The sequence below is a fragment of the Hippocampus bargibanti genome, linkage group LG15, assembly GCF_051943395.1.
Source record: "Hippocampus bargibanti isolate YZ-2025 linkage group LG15, ASM5194339v1, whole genome shotgun sequence".
Taxonomy (NCBI): Eukaryota; Metazoa; Chordata; class Actinopteri; order Syngnathiformes; family Syngnathidae; genus Hippocampus; species Hippocampus bargibanti.
In genome coordinates, this window is record NC_142748.1 from 5,016,966 (window position 1) to 5,039,402 (window position 22,437).

At 40.7% G+C, this 22,437-nt stretch overlaps 1 protein-coding gene and 3 long non-coding RNA genes across 15 annotated transcripts in view; 1 reads left to right on the top strand and 3 right to left on the bottom strand.

Annotated features, from left to right (window-relative positions):
* Positions 1 to 761: 761 nt before the first annotated feature.
* On the bottom strand, positions 762 to 4,369 carry LOC148887197 (uncharacterized). Of its 6 annotated transcripts, none has more exons than XR_016117678.1 (5): positions 4,256 to 4,369; positions 2,186 to 2,375; positions 1,755 to 1,907; positions 1,514 to 1,614; positions 762 to 1,401 (listed from the first exon to the last, which is right to left on the bottom strand). It is a non-coding gene; the product is annotated as an uncharacterized LOC148887197 (long non-coding RNA). The 6 variants fall into 6 exon arrangements; XR_016117677.1 differs by lacking the exon at positions 4,256 to 4,369 and adding an exon at positions 2,687 to 2,762; XR_016117674.1 differs by lacking the exon at positions 4,256 to 4,369 and adding an exon at positions 2,525 to 2,723.
* On the top strand, positions 3,754 to 6,804 carry LOC148887198 (uncharacterized). 4 transcript variants are annotated; one of them, XR_016117682.1, is made up of 7 exons: positions 3,782 to 3,853; positions 4,286 to 4,369; positions 5,422 to 5,566; positions 6,037 to 6,098; positions 6,220 to 6,327; positions 6,436 to 6,506; positions 6,777 to 6,804. It is a non-coding gene; the product is annotated as an uncharacterized LOC148887198 (long non-coding RNA). The 4 variants fall into 4 exon arrangements; XR_016117681.1 differs by lacking the exons at positions 6,436 to 6,506; positions 6,777 to 6,804 and adding an exon at positions 4,769 to 4,887 and having other exon boundaries at positions 3,754 to 3,853; XR_016117680.1 differs by having other exon boundaries at positions 6,220 to 6,506.
* Positions 5,401 to 6,529, bottom strand: LOC148887199 (uncharacterized). Of its 2 annotated transcripts, XR_016117684.1 has the most exons (6): positions 6,394 to 6,529; positions 6,235 to 6,306; positions 5,978 to 6,165; positions 5,798 to 5,882; positions 5,652 to 5,719; positions 5,401 to 5,537 (listed from the first exon to the last, which is right to left on the bottom strand). It is a non-coding gene; the product is annotated as an uncharacterized LOC148887199 (long non-coding RNA). The 2 variants fall into 2 exon arrangements; XR_016117683.1 differs by lacking the exon at positions 6,394 to 6,529 and having other exon boundaries at positions 6,235 to 6,373.
* Positions 6,805 to 10,845: 4,041 nt separating the features above from the next.
* fam20cb (FAM20C golgi associated secretory pathway kinase b) overlaps positions 10,846 to 22,437 on the bottom strand; it is a 79,721-nt gene continuing 68,129 nt past the window's right edge. For all 3 annotated transcript variants that reach the window (XM_089015857.1, XM_089015855.1, XM_089015856.1), the window contains 8 exons: positions 20,217 to 20,309; positions 15,154 to 15,269; positions 14,224 to 14,404; positions 14,046 to 14,155; positions 13,874 to 13,955; positions 13,037 to 13,096; positions 12,782 to 12,932; positions 10,846 to 12,650 (listed from right to left, as the gene is read on the bottom strand). In XM_089015857.1, coding sequence (XP_088871983.1) covers positions 12,540 to 12,650; positions 12,782 to 12,932; positions 13,037 to 13,096; positions 13,874 to 13,955; positions 14,046 to 14,155; positions 14,224 to 14,404; positions 15,154 to 15,269; positions 20,217 to 20,309 — 904 coding nt within the window. In that variant the 3' untranslated portion in view covers positions 10,846 to 12,539. The remainder of the gene's footprint in view (positions 12,651 to 12,781; positions 12,933 to 13,036; positions 13,097 to 13,873; positions 13,956 to 14,045; positions 14,156 to 14,223; positions 14,405 to 15,153; positions 15,270 to 20,216; positions 20,310 to 22,437) is intronic.

Below are 22,437 nucleotides of genomic sequence, written 5' to 3' on the forward strand. Positions count from 1 at the left end.
AAATTTAAAAACCTCCGGTTTTCAGATTGTATTTATTGGCAAAAAAACATATTAGTACTCGTGACTACCGATCAAAATTTGCAAAAAAACATGTCTGCAATGGTTGAGTGGTCAAAAGGTTGGTTGCGGCCTGGTCATCTGCAGTTCGATTCCCACTGCCACCTGCATATCTGTGCATAAATTCAGCAGATGAGCTGGGACTCGAACAGGAGTCGCCTGCACATTAAGTTTAGTCTTAAACCATTTGACCAAGTCGCATTTTAAAACCTCCTGTTTTGAGATTGTATTTATTTGAAAAAAAACATGTTAGTACTCATGACTACCAATCAAAATTTGCAAAAAAACATGTGCAATGTTTGAGTGGTCAAAAACTTTGGCTGCGGTCCGGACGACTCCAGTTCGATCCCCGCTCTCGCCTGCAATTGTGTGCATAAATTCAGGTGAGCAGAAAAGGGGACTCGAACACAAGTCTTCCGAGCCGTAAGTATAGTCTTACAGCACTCGACTAACTCGGATTTAGAAACTTTGGATTTGGATGTTATATTTGTCCGCATATCCAATACCTATTAAAATAGGCGACACCCTGTGGATCACTCAAGTATGCCATTTCAGACACAAGTTGTCAGCACAATTAGCTTAATGGTTAACGGTGATGGACTCCCAATGCGAAGGTGCTGGGTTCAATCCCAGCTCTGGGATTGAACTCACACTTTTGTTCAATCAATGACCTTCAGAATAAGACACAAGCAAAGACACCAGAGTTTCAGTTGGCGGTCTGAGAACAGACAAGTTTTTATTCTAAGTCTTTTTGTACTTCACACAAGAATATCATAGAACATAAGTGAGACCAACTAGTGGTGCCCGTGGCTTATTGGTTAAGGTGATGGACTCCCAATGCGAAGGTGCTGGGTTCAATTCAAGCACTGGGCAACATGTCCAACTTGTACTTTTGTTCAATCAATGACCTCCAGAATAAGATATAAGCGAACAAAGCACATTTTCAATTGGGGCCCCGTGGGCCGCTGGGAAAAAGTACAAGGGTGTCGACTGCGCGGCACGGGTTCGAAACCAGCAGTCGAAGCGAAAGCGACCGAGCGAAGCGAGGTCGCTGGAGCGAGTTCACGGTCCTCCCAGGGTCACTGACAAGCGAGCGAGCGAAGCGAGCGAGCCAGGTTCTGGTGTGTCATGCGAGCGAGCGAAGCGAGCTCGCTTGTGCAGGTTCGAGGCGCGAAGCGCCGAGAACCTGCCAGTAATACTATACTAAGTGTCAACGCAGCACCGCATGATAAATACATGAATTTTGAGCGAAATCAGCCGTACCCCCATGGTCCAGTGGATAGGGCAGAAACTTGCAGTGCAGAAGTGCAGGGTTCAAGAGCAGGCTGGTGCAACTGGTACAACCTAAAGAATGGCATTGTGAGAAAGGACAATAGACATGGTCAGTGCATGCTCTTTTTTTCCAGAAAAAAATGCCTTACAATATGTGGTCTTAATGGGGATAAAAAAAACTTACTTTACCTCCGGCGCAAACTTTGGTGAGTCACCTCGTGCCAACTTTCTTCCTCTGCTGAGTGGGTGTCCCTCCTGCGGTGGTACCAACAGTTTCATCCAGGCCTGTTAGATGAAAATAAAATTAAATAAAGCTATTGAACGACACATGAAAAGAAACCTCAGTCATAATATATTCTGACTATTCATGATTATTTATTTTTGTCATAAAAAAGACAACGTTTTCACTTCAAAAAGATGAGCACCTTATTGTGGACGACTTGGTCGTGGGTCTGCTTTTCCCTTCAGGGGGCACCACAGCAAATCAGTGTCCTCCATCTAACCCGGTTTTGTGCATCCTCTTCTCACACACCAGCTCGTGGTCTGAATAAGCTCGAGCAACTTGAGATGAAAGAGTCCTACAAAAACAACACCAACTTCACCAGCAGATCTTTCAAGTCGTCAAATGTCGGTTCATTTTACGGGAAGCTAATGACTCAGTCAGATGAAATACAAGCATGCAACCACGTTATCACGTCCAATGTAGCATAGTCCAAATGCACAAAAATAGCCAAGTTCGAACTTGAAGATGCAAAACAACGATATGACAGCCCGTGCGACGTTAGCTTTCGCGAGCTAGCTCGGAGCGACGTTAGCTTTAGCGAGATAGCTCGATTATTCGGCGTAGTGCTCAAACCTCGATCTTTGTCGCTGTTTTCAAGATGGCTGTCGCCGCACCCTTTGAACACCAAAGATAGAAACTTGAGCTGGGTGAGCTAGTCGACGTCGGCCATCCTTGCTCGGGTTTTGTTGACTCGGTCTGTCGGAACAGAAGCTAACCATCCATGCTAGCACATTTCGGCATTGGGACAACATCCGCTTCCGGCCTGGGCGGAAAGACATAATCAGAAGAAAACATTGACGTAAGGACATAAACATACTTGTCAAATAACCTGACGATGTATGGTTGTTGTTTTTTGGCCCAAAACATCCTACTATATGCCCAAAAATATATGATCAACGTGCTGCCATTTACTGTCACTGATGGTGTGGTGATGCACTCCTAGGCTTTGAGTTCAGGCGAATCAAACCCGCCAAATAACTGGCGCAACGTATCGTAATCGTAGTCCTAAATTCCTCACATAAACACATTCACGGATAAATGAAACATTTAAAAATTAAAGTTAAAACGAGTCACCGAGGTATTGGCTTGTTGACAGCGGAAATAGTTGCTCATGAAGCGGATATGGGAGGGTACTGTCTTGTGCGGCTTCTTCTTCGTCGTCTTTTTTTTTTTTTTGTAGATTGAAGCCAATGCACATATCGCCCTTTACTGGCCAGGCACCCACAAAGCTATTTGGCAAGACAATATGAATGGAGTTTTCAGGGTTCCGCTGGAGACAACACGGTGAAGAAAGCTTTCCTACAGGTACTCTTTTTGTACTGTTGTTGTATATTCGTGAAACTTGACCAACATTCGCCTTAATATACTAATATACTTAATATACACCTGATTACATATCAGGCGTGGGCAGGCTGGGCCTGGCACATTTATTTTTTTTAAATTTGACATGATGTTTTTTTTAAAACCACCTTAATATAGATGTTGTTTTTTGGGCTAAAAACGCCTTACTTACTATGCATATTCTTTTTTGAGCTAAACATCTTATTCTACAAGGTGTTTTGGGCTAAAACGGCTTACTATATATGGTCTTTTTTCGCCTAAAAATGCCTTACTATACATGGTCTTTTTTGAACTAAAAACGCCTTACTATACATGGTTGTTGTTTTTTCACCTAAAAACGCCTTACATGCTCGTTTTTTTCCCCGGCTAATATTTTAATAGTTTGGTTCTGTGGATGCTGTCAACATATGCCCTTTTTTATGTCAGCTATCTTGTGCTGACCCAGCATGGCTGTCACATCTTAAAAGTCAATGTACCCCCCCCCCCCAGCAAGACAGTTTGCGCACGCCTGATGTATAAAGTCAGGCATCACCCCCCACCTCCAAACCAAATATAGTGAGGTATTTTTACCCCCCCCCCAAAAAAAAAAAAAAACAAACAAAAACAAACAAACAACAACCTTGTAATGTCGAATATTGGTCAAGTTTCACGACTAGACGACAAGAGTACAAAAAGAGTACCTGTAAGCATGCTTTCTTCACCGTGTCGGCTCCAGCGGAACCCTGAAAATCCCATTCATATTTTCTTGCAAATTGCTTTGTGGGTTCCTGGCCACTAGAGGGCGATATGCACAGTTGAATCCAATCCACCAACAACAAGACGAAGAAGCAGCAGCAGCACAAGGGTACCACATCCGCTTCAAAGAACAACTATTTCCGCTGTCAACAAGCCGAGTCCTCGGTGAGTAGTTTTAACTTTTTAAACTGACTGTTTGTCATTTGTCCGTGAACGTGTTGATGTGGGGAACTTAGGAACGCTATTACGATACGTTGCGACAGTTATTTAGCACGCCCACCAGTCGCCAGAGTGTTTGTTGTGAATGTTTTTCACATGGAAGATACGAGCCACGTGAGGGCACATTTGTCTCCAAACTATTCAAACAAATGCATCCGTGACTTTTTTTCCACGAACGAAAAATACTAAACGAGCTCTTCGTCCGATAGAAGACCAAGCGTCTTTGTTTTTGATTTAAAGGAGGTTGCTTTACTTTAGATGTGTGAAAGCAAACCTCCAACATCGTGAAAAACAATTCAAATGAAAAAGAAACGACATTTTCCTGATGGACAAAAGAGTGTAACTTACCACTTTTGTTTTTGCCCCCCACTTGACCAGATTGAAGAGGCTCCTGGGCCCAAGGTGACAGCTGCAAGACTCGGGGGGCTATGCGGAAGGGACGCCAACTTGCATTGGACACAGGTGAGTACTGAGCGGTGCGATGTGCTTGAAGAGCTCATGTCATGTTGCACCACAAGGTGGAGATGAGTGTGCTCGTCTTTCACTGGACTTAAACATGTGCTACGTGTATAGCAAAACAACGACAACCCGGGCATTATCATGCACTTCTGGTATGTTTTTATCATTGAGGTGGACAAAGTTAGGTTAAAAATGTGCATCTCTATATCCATCCAGCTCCTGATAAATCTCTCATCACTAATCTATCTATCCCTTATCCATCTTTGCGCACATACATGTCTGACAAACTTGGGCCACTTCGTTGTCTTTTAAAAACTTTCCCAGAAGAGTGGTGTGATCACGTTGTTGATGTTGTCATGTTAGCTTTTCTGTTCAATAAAAATGGTTCATCTTGAATTTCAGTCTTTGTCTTTATGACTAAATCCACCCTCAACTTGAGGGTGGATTACTGCAACGTGAAAACTGCAACGTGAAAGGACTGTCTCGAGTGACCAAAGGGCACCTATGCCCTTGAGACTCAGGTGGGTCTTAGAAAAAAAATTGACAAAACGAGTGGAAAGTTTCTAAGAAACAAGTGGGATTTCGAAAAAAAATTGAAGAAGCGAGTGGCACTACGGAAAATTGTGGGATTTAGGATTATTATTTTTTTTTAATGCTTCAATGGACACGTCATGTGAAAGCCACCAGAACAGGATAACCATTGTCTGGAGTGACTGAAGTGCACCTCTAACCATGAATCTTAGGTGGGACTTGGAAAACTTTTGAAAAAGCTGCAATGTACAAGTCATGTTAAACCCATGGCAACAGTAATAGAACTGCCAAGAGTGACTGAAGTGCACCTGTGACTTGAAGATTTAAGTGGCACTGAGAAAAAATTTGGAAGAAGCGAGTGGGACTGACAAAACATTTCAAAGAGAGTGGGACTTGGGGAAAAATGCATTTTTTAAATGTTTTTTTAAATTATTGATTGTTTTAATGTTTTAGAATTTTTAAAGTTGTAATGTTTTTAAGAATGAAGACTTAAATTGTTGTTGTAATCAAGCTTTATTTTGCAGAGTAAACAATCACAAAGAAGAGGAAAAAATTACAATGCTGGATGGCAGTCTGCTTGTTGCTTGGCGGCAGAGTGGTCGGTCGGATGGTGAGACGAACGTGGGACAGGTGTGTTGATCTAAGAGGAAAGACATCCAGGAGTTAGAGGCAAGTCCATTCCTTATGCAGACAAAGACCCAAAAAAACTTACAAGAAAAAAAAAAAAAAAATGTTTAACAAAAAAAAAACTCACCTAAAATGTACAAGTGGGATGACATTTCAGCCTTCTGCTTTTGGGGAAGTCAGCCCGTGGCAGCAGACCTGAGACAAAAAGACATTGGCGAGTCTTAAGTCCAATTCTCATGCAGTAAATGTCATTTGAAATGTGATCAAACTCACCAGCAGGGAGGGTGATGCCACGTCGCCTGTCTGAGCCTCTGACAAGCAGATGGCGTCAAACAAGTCGCTGCCTGTTCAAATGGATCTAGGAAAGAAAAAAAAAAAAAAAAAAACAGAAAAAGGGACACGGGCTAAAAGAACTTTTCTGGTGCAGCAAATTTTGGATGAGATGAGACCCACCAGTGAGGAAGCCGACCTGGGACATACACATACACTTATTTAGTCTCTTTTCCCAACAGAAAAATGACTAGCGAAAAATGTCTACATCATCCAAGCCTGAGCAGAAAGAAAAACAAAATGAGTAAGTGCACAGAATGTTTTTGGACGGTCTTGAGAAATTTGTCTCTGTGCATCTTTGGACGGGGCACCTGCAAAAGAGCAATGTGTTCCAAAATGTTGACTTAAGCCATTTTGCTTTTCAGTGTGATCAAACCCACAATGGGGGTGCCCCAAGTTGCCGTCGTCTTGTTCCTCAGGCAGCTCTAGATGAAGCCGAGATGCCGCTTCACCTGCACACCAACAAAAAGGATGTTAGTAAGCGTGAATACTAATACAGTTTTGTCCAGGAGAATGTCATCGCTCGAAGCCTCCTGTACCTCCTCCTCATGTTCTGAAATGAAAACATGATGTATGCGTAGGATTGCTTTTGTTTCACCGGTGACAGAGCAGGGCGAGCTGGACACATCGGCAGTGGACCGCAGCATACCAGGTGGGCTGAAAAAGAAAGACATAGTTAACAACGTGAATTTTGGTAAGCACATTTTAACAGTGCCCTCCAAAAATAAAATAGTCACCAATAGCCTTTTAGAGTTGCCAGCCTGTGGACGGAAATGACACGATTACAACTAAGTAAGAGCAACTCTTTTAAACATCGTATCAAATTCAAAACACTTCTGTTTACTTTCAAAGCCATCCATAACCTTGCCCCTCCCTATCTTTCTGACCTGCTTCAAATCTCTGTTCCCTCTCGGTCCCTCAGATCCTCATCCTCCCTTCACCTCTATGTGTGCAATCATATTGCAAAAAATCAGTGACAAGGGTCGAAAAGTCTTCCAGGAGCCGAACGGTCTGACACTCGCATCGCTTGCTGCATGATTCAATTGATTCAATAGCATGAACCAGGGCTTGAAACACAGTCCTTTCGAGACGTCAATATAGTACATAGACATGAACTAACTGGATTTACATGGATGTACTGTTACAGTCTGATGCATATCAAAAAGCTTTCAATGTGCGACGACCTAGATTCATAAGCATCATTCAGCACCGAAGTTGTCGCAATTGGTTGAAGTCAATTTATGGCTGCCATGAAGGTGTGGATTCAATCACAAGTTGGAACAATGTGACCATCAGCACTTTGTTATAATGACTACGAACAAGTAGTGGGTTGAACAAAGCATTTTGCAATGCTGACTTAATTGATTTATTCAACAAGATTGACCTACAAGAAAGATGAACAACTAAGTGATCATGGTGGCCAGGTAGGGTCCTCAAGGGCATGACCAAGTTGAGTGCGTTCAACGACGAGCCAGTCGGAGAAGCGATCAATGTCGAAGCCTGCAGATCAGCTTAGGACAAGACAGGTCGAAGCGGGCCACGTGGGCTGGACAGTAAGGAACTGCGAGTCGACGGCGACAGGTCGAACCCAGCAGTCAGCAGCAAGCGGCGATGCGAAGCAGAGGTACGACTGCTAGTCACAGCTAGCAGCGCAGGTAAGAGCAGAAGGCTGAGCAGAGGACCGAGTCAAGTGACGTGCAGGCAGCGTCATCGGCAAAGACTGAATAGCAATGGAACCTAGTCAGTGATTAGAGACATGAATTCATCATAATCGCAGTAGATGCACGTGCAACTATTTTGCAGTAAGAAGCAACTACTAGTCAACATCAGGTAGACGAGTTACAACCTGGTACAACCTATATGGATGTGAAAACATACAATACTTACTCTGTGAGTTTCTGTGTGTTCTTTCATCAGCTTTAATAGTACATGCAATAGTGACAGTCATATCAGCTAATGAAATAAATGACTCACTGATCTCTTTGATGTGTACTGCGTCAATACTTTGCTTTTCTAGTTCATCAAACTGCCAATAAAAAGATAATTCATGAAACGAACACTTGAGATCGGTTTCTTTCTTCACGATATTATGATTCCGTTTCGTGCATATCTCTGTACCTCACCAAAAGCAGTACAAGTTCCGAAAACCTGAGATACTGGCATGAGACAACTGAACCAATTCAACATTCCACAATACGTAGCCTTGGATCCTGCTACGAGAACTCAGCAGACACCATGAACGCCATAGAGCCAGAGATCAATGCAAGCAAACTAAAAAACTGCAAAGAACAAGAGATACAATCACATTGGGAGCTATTAGCAGACAGCGTGAGCCGTTGCTTAGCAGGATGCTCTGATTATCGGCGTGGTCAAACCTCAACTTTGCTGTTCCAAACGGTAGCCCCGCCACACTTTGGAAAACCAAATATCAACGAAATGACTGAGTCAACTCGCCGGGCATTCTGTGTTTGTTGACTCGGCTTGCGGACGGAAAGCTACCATCTGTGAGTCTCGTTGCAAATCAAGCCTGAAATCAACAAAGCTGGTGACGAATCTGAAAAATCAATGAGTAAAACACTTAGTCATGCGTGCATTCTTTCTTTTTACCGTATATCCAATATATGTCAACTATGACATATGTCTAATCGTATCAGCTGACAACAAATCTGCACAAAAAGATGCACTCCAAACGATGACACAAATCCACGATATACACCTTTAATTGTAGTAAACGACGAGATGTTCCGTGGCTACGACTTTATGCGAGATGTGACGGTCCGTTCCGTCGAGTGACTTTCTTTCTTCTGTATGTGCTCGGTCTTGTGCAATCGCTCCTGGCAATCACACAAAGCTTTAGAATCCGAATGAATGGTTCCCAACGACTAGAATCGAATGGAAAGCCTTAAAATTATAAAAGGTTTAGCAAATCACTGTAAGTCACTTTTAGCGAGGCATGTGAAGTTCCCACGAGCTTATATTTGGAGCACTTATTTTCTGCCAATTTATGGAGCAGTAGCGCTTAATGCCTCCAACATACAAATTAGTCAATGGAAAGTGCCAAACAATGACTGATTGATAGAGTCATAAACTATAAAGTTTTCAAGCTATGTATGAGGCTATTAGTGTAACAGATACCGTACGTTCGACTGTGGAGGACATTAGTAGTGGTTTCCGAGGCCGTAAGGGGTATTAGATGCATTAATCCTGCTACTTTGACAGGTCGCCTAAAAGATTTAATCAATAGTTGCAATCTAAGTCAAGAAAGATGATCTAAAGTGGTTCCGTAAAATATGCATTGGTTGGTTGAGCCGAATATTAACTGAACCATTCAGTGGCGTGTCAGCGTGAAAAAACACTTCGGCAAAGTGATCTGTAGAATGCGTTTCGACTAGACCAAGATTAATACTCGTTTAACAAAACCTGTTTTGCATGGAAGAAGGACATTTGAATAGTTTTATCGCTAGTCGCGAGTACTGACATGGCACATCCCAATAAATATGACGAGGATCAGCCAAAGTTTTCGACCACTGGACTATCGCAGACATGTACTTCCGTGAATTTTTTTTAATGTATTTATAGGAAGTACAGAGATAATGATGATAAGTCGTCCGATACAAGTTGGTGGAGTGGTGTTAGACTATGATTGCGGTTCAGGTGATTCCTGTTCTCCTTATCCATATTACTGATTACTTGTGAGGGAGAGCTGGAATCAAACATGAGTCGCCCGTACCGTAGCCGAACTTTTTGACCACTCAACTATGGCGGTTAAATTTTTTGCTGAACTTTTTTTCTGTAGTCATATGGAGTAGCATGCCATGTGATTGGTGGGCGAGTGTCTTTAAATATCAATTTGCTTTAATCATGATTCATTTGACTGTGTTGCAACAGCAGTCAAAACATCAAGTCCTGCATGTCTCATGTTTGCAGATTTGGTGACCCCATTTGTGTACATGTATTTGGCTGTGTTAATAAACAAAAATGCATAAAGAAACGTGGATATATTGTTTGATACATTTATTTATTTGTCATGGGCAGAGCAATCAACATAAATCTGATCATAAAAACGGCTTACTATACAGGGTCGCTTTTTTGGGAGAAAAGCGTTTTTATTGCTAAAAATGCCTTACTATACACGGTTATTTTTTGAGCTAAAAAGCATCTTACAATACATGGTCGTTTTTTTTAGCTAAAAAACGCCTGACTATACATGGTTGTTGTTTTTTTTTTTTTTTTTTTTTTTTTTTCTAAAAATGCCTTACTATATATACATGGTCGCTTTTTTTGGGCGAAAAACGCCTGACTAGACATGGTTGTTGTTTTTTTTTGTTGCTAAAAATGCCTTACTATACATGGTCGCTTTTCTTGGGCGAAAAACGCCTTACTATACATGGTTGTTTTTTGGTCTAAAAAGTCTTACTATACATGATCATTTCTTTTCACTAAAAACGCCTGACTATACATGGTGGTTTTTTTTTCAGCCAAAAACACCTTACTTTTTGGCCTAAAAATGCCTGACTATACATTGGATTGGATTGGATTTGCCTTTATTAGTCTCGCAATGGAGAAATTTACATTTCACAGCAGCAAAGTTACATGGTGGTTTTTTTTTGGGGGGTGGGGCTAAAAAGTCATACTATACATGGTCGTTTTTTTCCTGCTAAAAATGCCTGACTATACATGGTCCTTTTTTGGCTAAAAACACCTGACTATACATGGTTGTTTATTTATTTTATTTTTTGGGGGGGCTAAAACGTCATTCTATACATGGTCTTTTTTTGGGCTAAAAAAAGTCATACTATACATGGTCATTTTGTTCCTGCTAAAAACGCCTTACGATACATGGTCGTGTCCCATGCATCAGGCGAGGAGTAGCTAATTTAGAGATCAGCTGTTTGGGTTACTATTCCACGTGCTACCTCAAGTGCTACACACAAGCATTTACGCTATTGCTTTCTACTTCTCTTTTTGAACACATTAAAAAAGCCTTTGGATTCTGCGTATTTTGTTTTATTGCACTTGAGTTAACCATGATGCAAAGAATTGAACCCAAAAAAATTCACAGAAACAATGTATTTTTTTGTCATTTTTTTTTACCTGGAAAACATACTGTATACATTCTCACACAAATGCGCACACACACAATGTATTGACAGAGGACTGGAATGACCACACATGCGCACGCACGCACACTCGCACACAAACAATTTTCCATCTTCTCTGTATTCATCTCCGGGAAAAGTATGAAACCAGACATTCAAGTATCTATAGGCACTAGATTTTCCTATGATATATATTAAATTTGAGCCAATGACAGAACCACTAGCTCGCCCAATAGCTGAGCCCTCGAAAGCTGCTGTCGATGAATGAAATGTACATCCTGAAAAATAATCTCTTTGTGACAGCAACATCTGGACAATAAGTCATATTTTACAAAGAAACAAAACTACAAAATAAAATGTCGTAATATTTGGCTTTTTTAGTACGACTCATTGACCCCAATATTAGGTACACCTACAGCACAATGCACGAAAACACGTATCACCTTCCTGCTTCAATAAAAGAGGCGTTGCAGTGCTATTCCGCACTAATCAAAACGCTCATTGTTAAACAAATAAATACAATTATATACCAAAGCGGCTATTTCGATACAGTATGATGTTAGTGTACCTAATATTGTGACGGGTGATGACAGGTGATACAAGTAAGACAGCAGTTGGGAGTTAAATGACAAACTCAAAATGTAAACACGTCCTGCACTATCTGTTGTATAGTATATTTCCTGGCCAGATAACAATTGCCACGCAGAAATTGCGCCCTCTTGTAGCGCAAATATGATAGTACATCACTATGATGTTTTTTTTTTTCGGCTGATTTTGCACCTACTTGATTTCAAACAATAAATATGGGTTTTAATAAATAATAATCTTTGAAGGGCAATATTAATGAACAAATCCAGGATTTAACCTGGACTCCAATTGAAAATAATTTCAACCGCAAAGCGCTTTTGATAAGAATACATCTGTGTAACCTCTCAGTCGTAAAGGAGTGGTCCAACGATGAAAAAGTTTCTTCAGCCGTCATCTCTACTTCTTTGAAGGTGTCGGATGTTTCGCTCCTCATCCGAAAAGCTTTGTCAGCGATCAAAAATTTTGCTGGTAGCATCTTAGTCACATCTGTACACTTGGTATATACAGTATATATAGGGGCAGAGCTAACAGCAAAAGTTTAGTTTGCTGACGAAGCTTTTCGGATGAGAAGCGAAACATCAGACACCTTCAAAGAAGTACAGACTGTCAACACAACTTTTTCGGGCTTCGTGATGGCGAAAACAAGTAACTCCTCTCGAGACAACTCAATTGAGCGTTTGCGATGTCGTCAGTCTATCGAGAAACACATTGGTCAGTCCCTCGGAATTCACTGAATTCAAAAGATGTCCAGAAGAAAGAAGTATGCAGTAGGTCAGTCTGGCTTCGGTGATACTATGCTACACATAAGTGCGGCTAGGTCATTTATTTGTGTTTTTTGTCTAAGTGCCAACGAAGGTCCAACTCAACTTAATGGTCCGAATCCAGATCCAACCTATCGGATCCGCGTGAGGTCACCTGCGTCCGGTTCCGAGCAGCAGGCAGCGAGGTCCAAAAGCGCTCACTCCGCATCAAATCCTGCGAGCTCAAGTTCCATCCGGCTACCTCCTCCTCGGCCCGCTGTGGTCCGTCCATTGAGTCTCTTGGAGGTCGTTTTCCACCACGTAACTGTAGCCCTCCTTTTCAATGCATTCTACCAGCACCTGTAGAACCTGCAAAACCAATCGCCATCAAATTACAATTCACATCAAATAGTACAAAACATTCATATGATGGAAAGATAAAAACAAAACCGATGAAAGGAGCTCACGGCGTGATAAATAACATAGTGGAAAGTGCTGACCCGGCGCAGTCGGCGGTCCATGGCGTCCAGGTGTGGCTGGATGAGGATGGGACTGAGATGATCCCTCGCCAGGGATTCGGCCACTAGAGTGGACAGCTTGTATTCCTCCTTAGCCAGCAGCTGCAGACGCAAATGGGTCGACTTGCGTACCCTGCACAAAATCCAGGCGATTAGCTCAAGCGCACACTCTGACACGTGCGCACGCACACAAACACGCAGAGGCACTTAGGCACGTTCTCAGCCACATAATTTTACCGGCAGCATTGTGTCAGTGGCACCAGAATGGACTTCTCGTCATGGGAGTGTTTTCCAAAACTACAGGATAGAGAAACAAGCATGGGAGGGTTAATTCAATTTTAAATGGCTTCGGGAAGTTCCTTTTAGTTTTGTATTTATGTATTTTTGTATTTATATAGATATATATTTATGTATTTATGTATCTTTGTATTTCTGTATTTATGTATCTTTGTATTTATGTATTTTTGTATTTCTGTATTTATTTCTGTATGTATTTGTGTATTCGTGTATTGATTGATTTATCTATTTTTTATCTTTGTATTTCTGTATTTATTTATGTCGTTATTTATTTTTTGTTTGCTTATTTTTTTCTATTTTATTGCATGTATTTATGTATGTATTTATTTATTTTTAATACATTTTTTATGTATTTGTATGCATTTATGTATTTATTGTTTTCTTGAATTTATGTAATATATGTATTTAATTGTATTTATTTATGTTTTATATATTTGTAATATGTTTATTTATTCATTTTATAATGTTTTATTTATGTATATGTTTATAGTTATTTTTATTTATGTATTTATTTATTTACGTATTTATTTATTTCTGTTATTTATTTGTATATTTATTTTTAATACGTGCATTTATGTATTTCGCTACGTATTTATTTATTTTTGTGTTTAGTTATTGATTTTTTTAATGTATTTATTTTTGTGTTTAGTTATTGATTTTTTATGTATTTATGTATTTGTTTATTTATTTAGCTATTTATTTATTTGTTTACCACAAAGTGACTGGACAATTTGCATTTCCATCTGGAGGAGTGAAATATATGGCATGAGTTCTCACCCCCTGCCGTTGTCTAGATGGATGATAAACGTCTCGTTTCCAAATTTTTCAAACGTCTCATAATGATGCCGATCCATGTTTCCTGTCATAACACACGGAAGGGATTTAAGTAACGGGATAAAGAACGTGTACACTCTCTCAACATATACAGTTAAAAATAGATCACGCATACCCATGAGGAAGTCAAATATGGTCATGTCCATTATGTCCAGAAGTCTTGTCCCGCTGTCATAGGGCGGAGTCTGTTTGACCTCTTCACAGTAGTCGGGGTCAACTTCCCATCTACACATGTGATAAAATCATTTTAAAAATGGACAAAAGTGTACTCAAACTGACGAGGACCTTCTTACTCTGCCTTTTTGCGTTTATGGTAGGAGCGTCTCCATGGGTTCCTCCAGGTTTTTCGCTTGGCGAGGGCGAGGTCCGGGAGGAAGGCGGCGAGGGAGCTTTCGATCTGGTCGGGCTTGCCGCACAGAGCGTGTTCCGTCGAGCAGTAGTATGAGCATTCCCCGTAGAAGCACACGTTGTTGGCTGAGGGAAACAGGTTTAGGGGAATGACATTTTAAAGCCTCAAAACACAGAGATTTGGAGCCGAAATGGAGACAGGGTGGCTCTCACAATATCATTCATATTCAAATGTACCTAATAAAGTGAGCAGGGAGTGAATATACAGTGATACCTTGGCTTACGTACTTAAATTAGTTCCCAGAAAGTGTGTGTAAGGCGAAAAGTGTGTATTCCAAACATTAATTTCCCATAGGAAACAATTAAAATGAGAATAATCCGTTCCCAAGTCGCCATAAAACATCATTTTCTACTAAATAAGCCTTAAAACTACACAAAATATACCTTATTTGATGTGTAATAACATACAAAAAATGTGTATGTATAATAACAAATAAAAATAGTGTAGTTGTTTGTGAGTGATAATGAGAAAGAAAAATACACTACATAGTCCGATTCAAATTCCATTTTCCACCACTGTATCCTCTCCTTTTTTTAGCTCCTTAAGAATTCAGTGCACACATATTATGGAAGGACGTTCAGACAAGATTAATGGCCCTGAGAGGGATTCAATGACTTGTATTAATTGCTGAGACTGTGAGTAAATTCAATCCCGTGAGACATGCCTGCTACAAAAAAAGTTGCAAAGCTCATTAACTGCAAGCCTCCAGTCACTCTACATTGGATGAACAACGTACAAAATAGATTTACATGAAATATATACACATATATAAAGTATATTTTTACGTTGCCATCTAAGTCAAAGTGTGCACTACCTGGTGAGATAAAGAACGTCCGCCATAGCTTTTTATCCCGAGTGACATCTCGGATCTCCTTGGTCATGTTGACGAGTCTGCCAGCCACGGGAGGGACACGGCGGAAATCCAAAATTCTACCGCAAGCCAAAGCAAACACATTGTCAGAATGGCGGGTGACTAAAATTGAAACAATTACATCACAAACAAAATAATAATAATATTCTGACATTACAATTTAAATGGATTTAACTCCTCTAGTTTAATAACTAGATATTTCTACAGTATAATATTGGCTGTATTATAATTCATCATATCGATATATTTCTCAGCTAATATTTCATTCATTGTTTAAGAATTTAAAATATGTTTTTGAATCCCTCTCGCTGCCGATTTTATTTGTTGCTGTTGTGATTACTGCTATGTGTGAATATTGCTACAATGATGATGTAATCGGGTAACTTGAGCTATGTTATTATTGGCACCTTTTTTTTGGAGGTTAGATGCACAATAAGCACAATAACCAACAGATTTTTTTAAACTGGATCATGCCCTCTCAACCCAAAAATCACAACTCAAACCCACAATTCTTGTTTAAATTCGTAATCCCTCACATGGCCACTAAAAGGCACCATAACCACGCTATGCACCAGCGGTCTGGCGTGATTCCACGCCAGATTCATTCACGCTCCTATCCGTAAAGGCTTTTTTTTTGTGATCCGTGCGACTTTAGCCGGAGTAGTTTAAGTGGAAAACCAGGTTGCGGTATTGTTATGGAAGGAAAAGAAGAAGAAGAGGTTTGCCCTGTGCGTGCCAAGTGTCGATTTTATGCATCTTTGGCCACCGGGTCGACATTAGTACTGACTCTTTAACAATTGATAGACCCCCGACAACTGCAAATGGGAACCAGTACCAGCCTCTCAGACTGAATATCTGCATGGCATGGAAGGAAAGTGGCATTAGCTGCTTTATTTAGGCATAATGTCATATACAGTAGAATAACATACTAATGCCATCACGTTTCTTTGAGCCGCACAGATGGCCGCACAGCAGTGTTTGTTCTGCAGGGTTTGCACCCGTGCTAAAGCAAACAACACCACCTTCCCTTTTTTTTCCTGTCTCAAACCCCACATGATGTAATAATACAGGGGATTTTTAAAAATATGTATTTTTTTAACTCATTCACTGCCAGACAACGTGCAAAAATGCGTCCACTCCAGCGTCAAGATTTTTGTCATTGTCACACAAATTCCAGGACCCACAGAATATTGAGTTTTAGGACTACATAAATATTCAATGCAGCGTAAGAAACGAGAAAAAAAGAGTTACTGTATTTCCTAAATTATGTGTCTGGAGTTATAGGAGCTTGAAATGAGGGCGGCTGTCGAAAGTACAATGCGATACATACATATTGGTTTATATAGCGCTTTAATAGCTGAAGCTGGAACAAAGCGCTAGAATGGAAAAAAGGGAAATGCTACCCCCTTTGTGGAAGGGAAAAGACATTGCCAGAGGTCTGGCCAGTGCTTTGAGTGGATAAAAGCTTCCTTTTCACCAGTGGGTGAGACACATCATGGTGGAACGTGCACGTCTGCTAAAAGCTAAGTTTTCAAATCAAACATGAAGCTGTAGCATCCAATGACAAAAAGAGATTTTCTCAGATCTCCTGTCACCACGTAAATCCGCTTCAATTCCAAGCCGCGACAGTTCCATCTAATCTCATCTAAATATCATTTTTCACATTGAAAAAAAATCCAAAACGGGGGTCTTTGAGCACACCATTGTGCCAACATATTTGTTTATTTTTAGTATATTTTTGTATTTTTAGTATATTTTGTATTTTAACAAATACAGTGTTTGTTTATACTGTATATATTTTGGTCCATGCTCTTTGCCAACATTTTTTTTCTCCCACCCCACCGAAGCAAATGCAATCACATAATGAAGTGTGTTAATGGCAATGTAGCCTAAAAGAGAAACGGCGTTGGCCTGTTAGTGCTGCTTTAAACGGAGGCTTTGTGTGGTTTCGGGGGGCCCCCCACTGGGAGGCAATGTAGCCTCACTCTGCCAAGGTCTAATTTAGAACAGACAAAATAAGAGAGAAAAAATGTACAAAAATGAAGTGCTGCTTTTGGCAAACCATTGCTCGACTTATATTTAGAATGGGCACAGGGTTTTTCATGCTTTTGGTTTCCTCTTTTTCCTTTCACCTCAACCCACACACACACACACACACGCATGCACATGTTGCCAGTATGTGGTCATGGAGAAGCGCACCAGATGTGTAGCAGACTGTTGACAAAAGCTGCTGCTAATGCAATTTATGCACACATGTGTCACGGCGCCTGAAAGAAGGAAGCGAGTGGTTTCAACGTCGCTACCCTTCTTCGGCCATGATGGTGAACATGTGAACGGGGCAAGCGTTGCGAACCTCGCAACCGTCTTGTGCCGGGATGGAAAAGGGAAAACACACACATGAATACGCGTGCACCAGCGTTTTTGCTTTGTAGTCAGCTGATGCTTCCGCTCTTTTTATCAAGCTTCCCTCGAGGGGAAAAGTCAAGGAGCGTGCTGCTTTGCTAAGTAGGGACGATGCATTCATTGTTCAGTGGGACGCGTGCCATTGGGGGTGGGGCGAGATTATTATATCATTGTTCTTTAAACCCATCCTGTCATTTTCTAAAAACTTTTTTTTTCTTGAGGTCTATTTTTTCATTTTATGTATTTATTTTATTTTATTTAATAATAATAATAATACATTTGATTTTTCAGCACCTTTCAAAACTCTCAAGGTCACTTTACAGTCACAGGAGAAGTTTTTTCTCTGTGGGTGAGCAGCGGCAGCCACACGCGCCAGCGTTCACTCAACCCGGAAGTAACTTAAATAGATAGCAAGCTAGCTAGCAAATAGATAGCTAACATATAGCGAATAGATAGCTATTAGCTAGTCAATAGATAGCTATTAGCCAGCGAATAGATAGCTATTAGCTAGCGAATAGATAGCTATAAGCCAGCGAATAGATAGCCATTAGCCAGTGAATTTTAAGTATTTATTTATTTTTGTGGTCTCATCCAAAGTGATGCAAGTATAATTTTGGAGCTTCAAAACACAAAACCAGCTTTGAATAATGCCACTTTTTTTGATATCACTTGTGCATCCTGTTGTAGTGTTTGGATTGGATTAGCCTTTATTAGTCTCGCAGAGGAGACATTTACCTTTTACAGCAGCAAAGTGATAAAAGGAGGAAGAAAGGAAAGGAAGAAGTCGAAAAACAAATATAGCAGCTGCTGTAAAGGCAGTCACTCTCGCAGTGCCATTTCAAAGTCAAAACAACAACAAAAATAGCTAAATAACAAATAATGTGCACTTTCTGCACCCGCTTTGTTGCATGAAGCAGTTCTAGATGAAAGAGGAGAGATTCAAAGCGTCCTTTTCACCAGTGGATCAGAACCGTCATAGTGGATTGTGCACATTTACTCCAAGCTAAATGTTGAAAGCAAACACGAAGCTGTAGCACCCATTGACGAAAATAGTCTCACATCTCCTGCTCCACGTAAATCCACTTCAATTCCAAGCAGCGACTTTTCCACTGAACAAAGCAGGGGGGGTGAAAATGCTGCCCGTTACAGGCGCAAAATTTTTTTACAATCGCCCCAGAGCTGTCTAGCGATGACAGTCAAATGGCACTGACATTCCTCCCATATCAAAAACAGTGCTGGCATATGAGAAAATTACCATCTGTAACTATTCCTCTATCATCACTCTATGCAAATTTACACCATGACCGGAAACGTCTAAAAAAACATTAGCATTCTCGTCCGTATGTAAAATAATAAGTCATAATCTAAAGGTAAAGGTGCCCTTGTCTTCAAGTAGTCTGCCGCTTTGCCGTTCTTCCCTGCCAGGTGGTTAATGAGCTGACATGAGGAGGTGCAGATTAGCAATCAGGGCCCAGGTAAAAATCAGCAGGATATCAAGTAGGACATTGTCCCTCCCCCACCTCTCACCCGCATATTGGCAACTTGACCTTGTACTGGCCAACGTCGGATATAGATAATGTATTTGGGGTAGGGGGATAGAGCTACTTTTGGATTCAGCTTTTAGCAGACATGGTCAGAAAGCCACAACCCCCCCCCCCAAGGCTTCCACGTTCAAGGGTCTACTCGTCAAATGTACAAAGGCTCCAAATATTAGCATCCGGCTATACTGAAGTGTTACGTGTTCGTGCCCCGATCCGCCGAGCTCGCTTACGATTGGCTGTGTCGAGTATGTGGGCGGGGAGGAAATCCAGGATCGGTCCAGGAGGACGCGATGCATCACAAAAAGTAATGGTTGCTGGCATGTAATTTAGTAATTATGTGCCAGAAGCTTCAGCAATGGCTTACTGAAGACCTAAGGATATATATCATCATACTACAGTAGATGTGAATTTATTTTACGACTGTTACAGCAATTTCGTTTTATACTTCCCCTTTCAGTGTTTGACTTAAACATACAGGAGTCTCAACTCCCTCCCAGCCCTGCCCACCCCTATCCCTTCCCACTGCCACACTCACCGAACCCTGAGTACACGCTACACGCTGTACTATCATCCTGAACTCTATTTTTTGTGGGTTTTTTTTTTTTGCAAGACCTCACTTCAACCTTTTTTTTTGGTTTGTTTTTGCATTACTACACTATGTCACTTTGCATAGGACACTATACCTCACTTTACATACGTCACTACCTCACTTTACATTCAGAAATTACATGTATTGTCTGTTGTCAATTATCTGTCTTTTTTAGCCACATTATAAGTGCCTTGCATTTCATCTGTGCTTTATGTCATGCATATTAGCATATTTGACAATAAAGATGACTTTGATTTGACATTCCATACAAAATATAGCACTGAAGCAACGATTAGAGCCATAAGAAAATTTGATAAAAAATTTTAACCAAAATTTCCTTACGGCTCTACGTCTAACATCAACTTACGAACAAATTCACCTGACGAACAACCGCACGGTACGCATCTGTATTAAACAGCAGCCTTCATTTAAAGTCTAAACCACTTGCTGATTGAACATATCCTCCATCTTACTTGTCGAGATGAAAGGCGGCGATCTCAGCATTGTGTCGCTCAAAGTCGGAGAAGTAGAAGAAGTCTGGGGGTGTCTCCTGTTCACGGGTCTGCCTGAAAGGACATACAGAAGAAGAAAGTAAATGAGAAACTCAATCATCTGACGCTTCATGCCAGCCTTTTGTAGGAATGGCGTCCTACAGAAAAGCCCGTTCAGGGGAACTTAACACCTTGGCACTACCGTTTGTAGAAATAAACCTGAGTCGCAATCATAGTATCTCAATCAACACCCTTGGGGAAGTGAGTGTTTTGGAAGCGAGGACAATTTCAAGGTCAAACACCCCCCCCCCCCCCCTTCCCTTCCCACACTCCAAATCCACTTCCTGAAGCATCCATTCCTGTACCCGCTGTGTATTTCTTTCTAATCCGGTGGAAAAATTGCTTCCTGCACACATTCAGCGGCTTTTAAAGCTGTTACAAGAAATGCAAGAACCCCCCCCCCCCCCCACCACCACCACCACCGCCACCTCAACCGCCTCACTTTAAGACTTGAAAAGCCAGCACAGATTGAACAGCAGCCAGAACAGCGCTGGACAGATGTGTAAAAAAAAAAAAAATTCAAACACAACAGCATGGTATTTGATTTTTTTTATTTATTTTATTTTCTTTTATGAGCTCTACTTTTTAACTGTTTGTTTTTGCACTGAAGCAACAATTTCAAAGAGTGACAACCTCCGACATTTTTTCTTTTACTCGCAAGGAGGAAGATGACAAGGTTCGGAACTATATTAGCATCTTCTCACTATTCCTTATTCATTCCCTCTCTGCCGACTCCACAGCTTAATGCCTCATATCAGTCTGCATCTGACCCCCCCCCCGTGCTGAATCTCACACTCTCTTCATCTCTTGTTTATTTTCCACTCCTTAGTTGACTGGCTCACAGCTATGCAACTGACATACATATATAGTAGATACATATATACAGTACAGGCCTCGATTTCTACTCTAGATGTTCTCCTCCTCCTCACACAATCGCTCTCACCTTGCGATAATCTATATTTCCTGCATAAGGTGTTGAATGTAGAATTTTGGAGACAATATTTGAATATTTTCACGATTTGTTTTATCCTGGTCACTTGTTGCTAGGCAGACTTTTACTTCCTGCATAAGGTGTTGAATTTTGGAGACAATACAGTGATACCTTGGCGTACAAACTTAATTCGTTCCCAGACAAAGTGTGTAAGGTGAAAAGTGTGTATCCCAAAAAATAATTTTCCATAGGAAATCATTAAAATGAGAATAATCCGGTCCCAGGTCCCCATAAACTACACAAAATATACATTATTTTATGTATAATAAATGTGCTATGGTATTATAATTAAATAAATAAACTGTACTGTATAATAAAGTCGTTTTATTTACCTTTGTAAAGGTAACATTTTCATAAATGTAACGTTCGTAAACCGAAAAGTTTGTAAGCCAAGGGGTTCATAAACCGAGGTATCACTGTATTTGAATATGTTCACGGTTTGTTTTATCCTAGTCACTTGTTGCTAGGCAGAGGTCTTAAGCTTCAAGTGCAAAAAAATGGAAGTGACATCTATTGTTGTCACTGGGAGTGAAAGGGAGAAGTGGAGGGGCGTGTGAACGTTTGGACCGTGAGCTGTGGCTTACAGCTGCTCTTTGTGCTCAGGGTGCGCGGCGTCTATGTGCGTTAACGCTCTTGTGACGTTCAATGACCTCACAAATGTGCAAAATGTGTTATTTTTTTTCAATTGTCATTTTTTTCTGAAGGATAGTACTGTGTGAAGGCAATTTCATACTCAATTGAAAAAAAAAATGCTGCCGCTCCTTTGCTCTGCCCCTTCATTCCAGTAAGTTGGCTAAACAGCAAAAAATAAAGAGACAAGAATGCCCAGAATTTGAAACTTTCTTTCGTTCTGCACAATTGATTGACGAGAACCGTGGTCATCAGGCAAAATATGAAAAGACTATAAAGCAATTTAACTCATTCTCAACCAGATGACGTGAAAAATGTGTCCAGTCCAGTGCCAGGGTTTTTATCATTGTCGCTTGAATTCCAGAACCCACAGAATATTGAGTTTTAGGACTACATAAAGATTCAATGCAGCGTAAGAAACCTTAGTCTCTCTTCTTTCATCAGAAAAAAAGAGTTAATTCCTAAATTATATGGGTCTGGAGTTATATGAGCTTGAAATGAGGATGACTGTCCAAAATACAA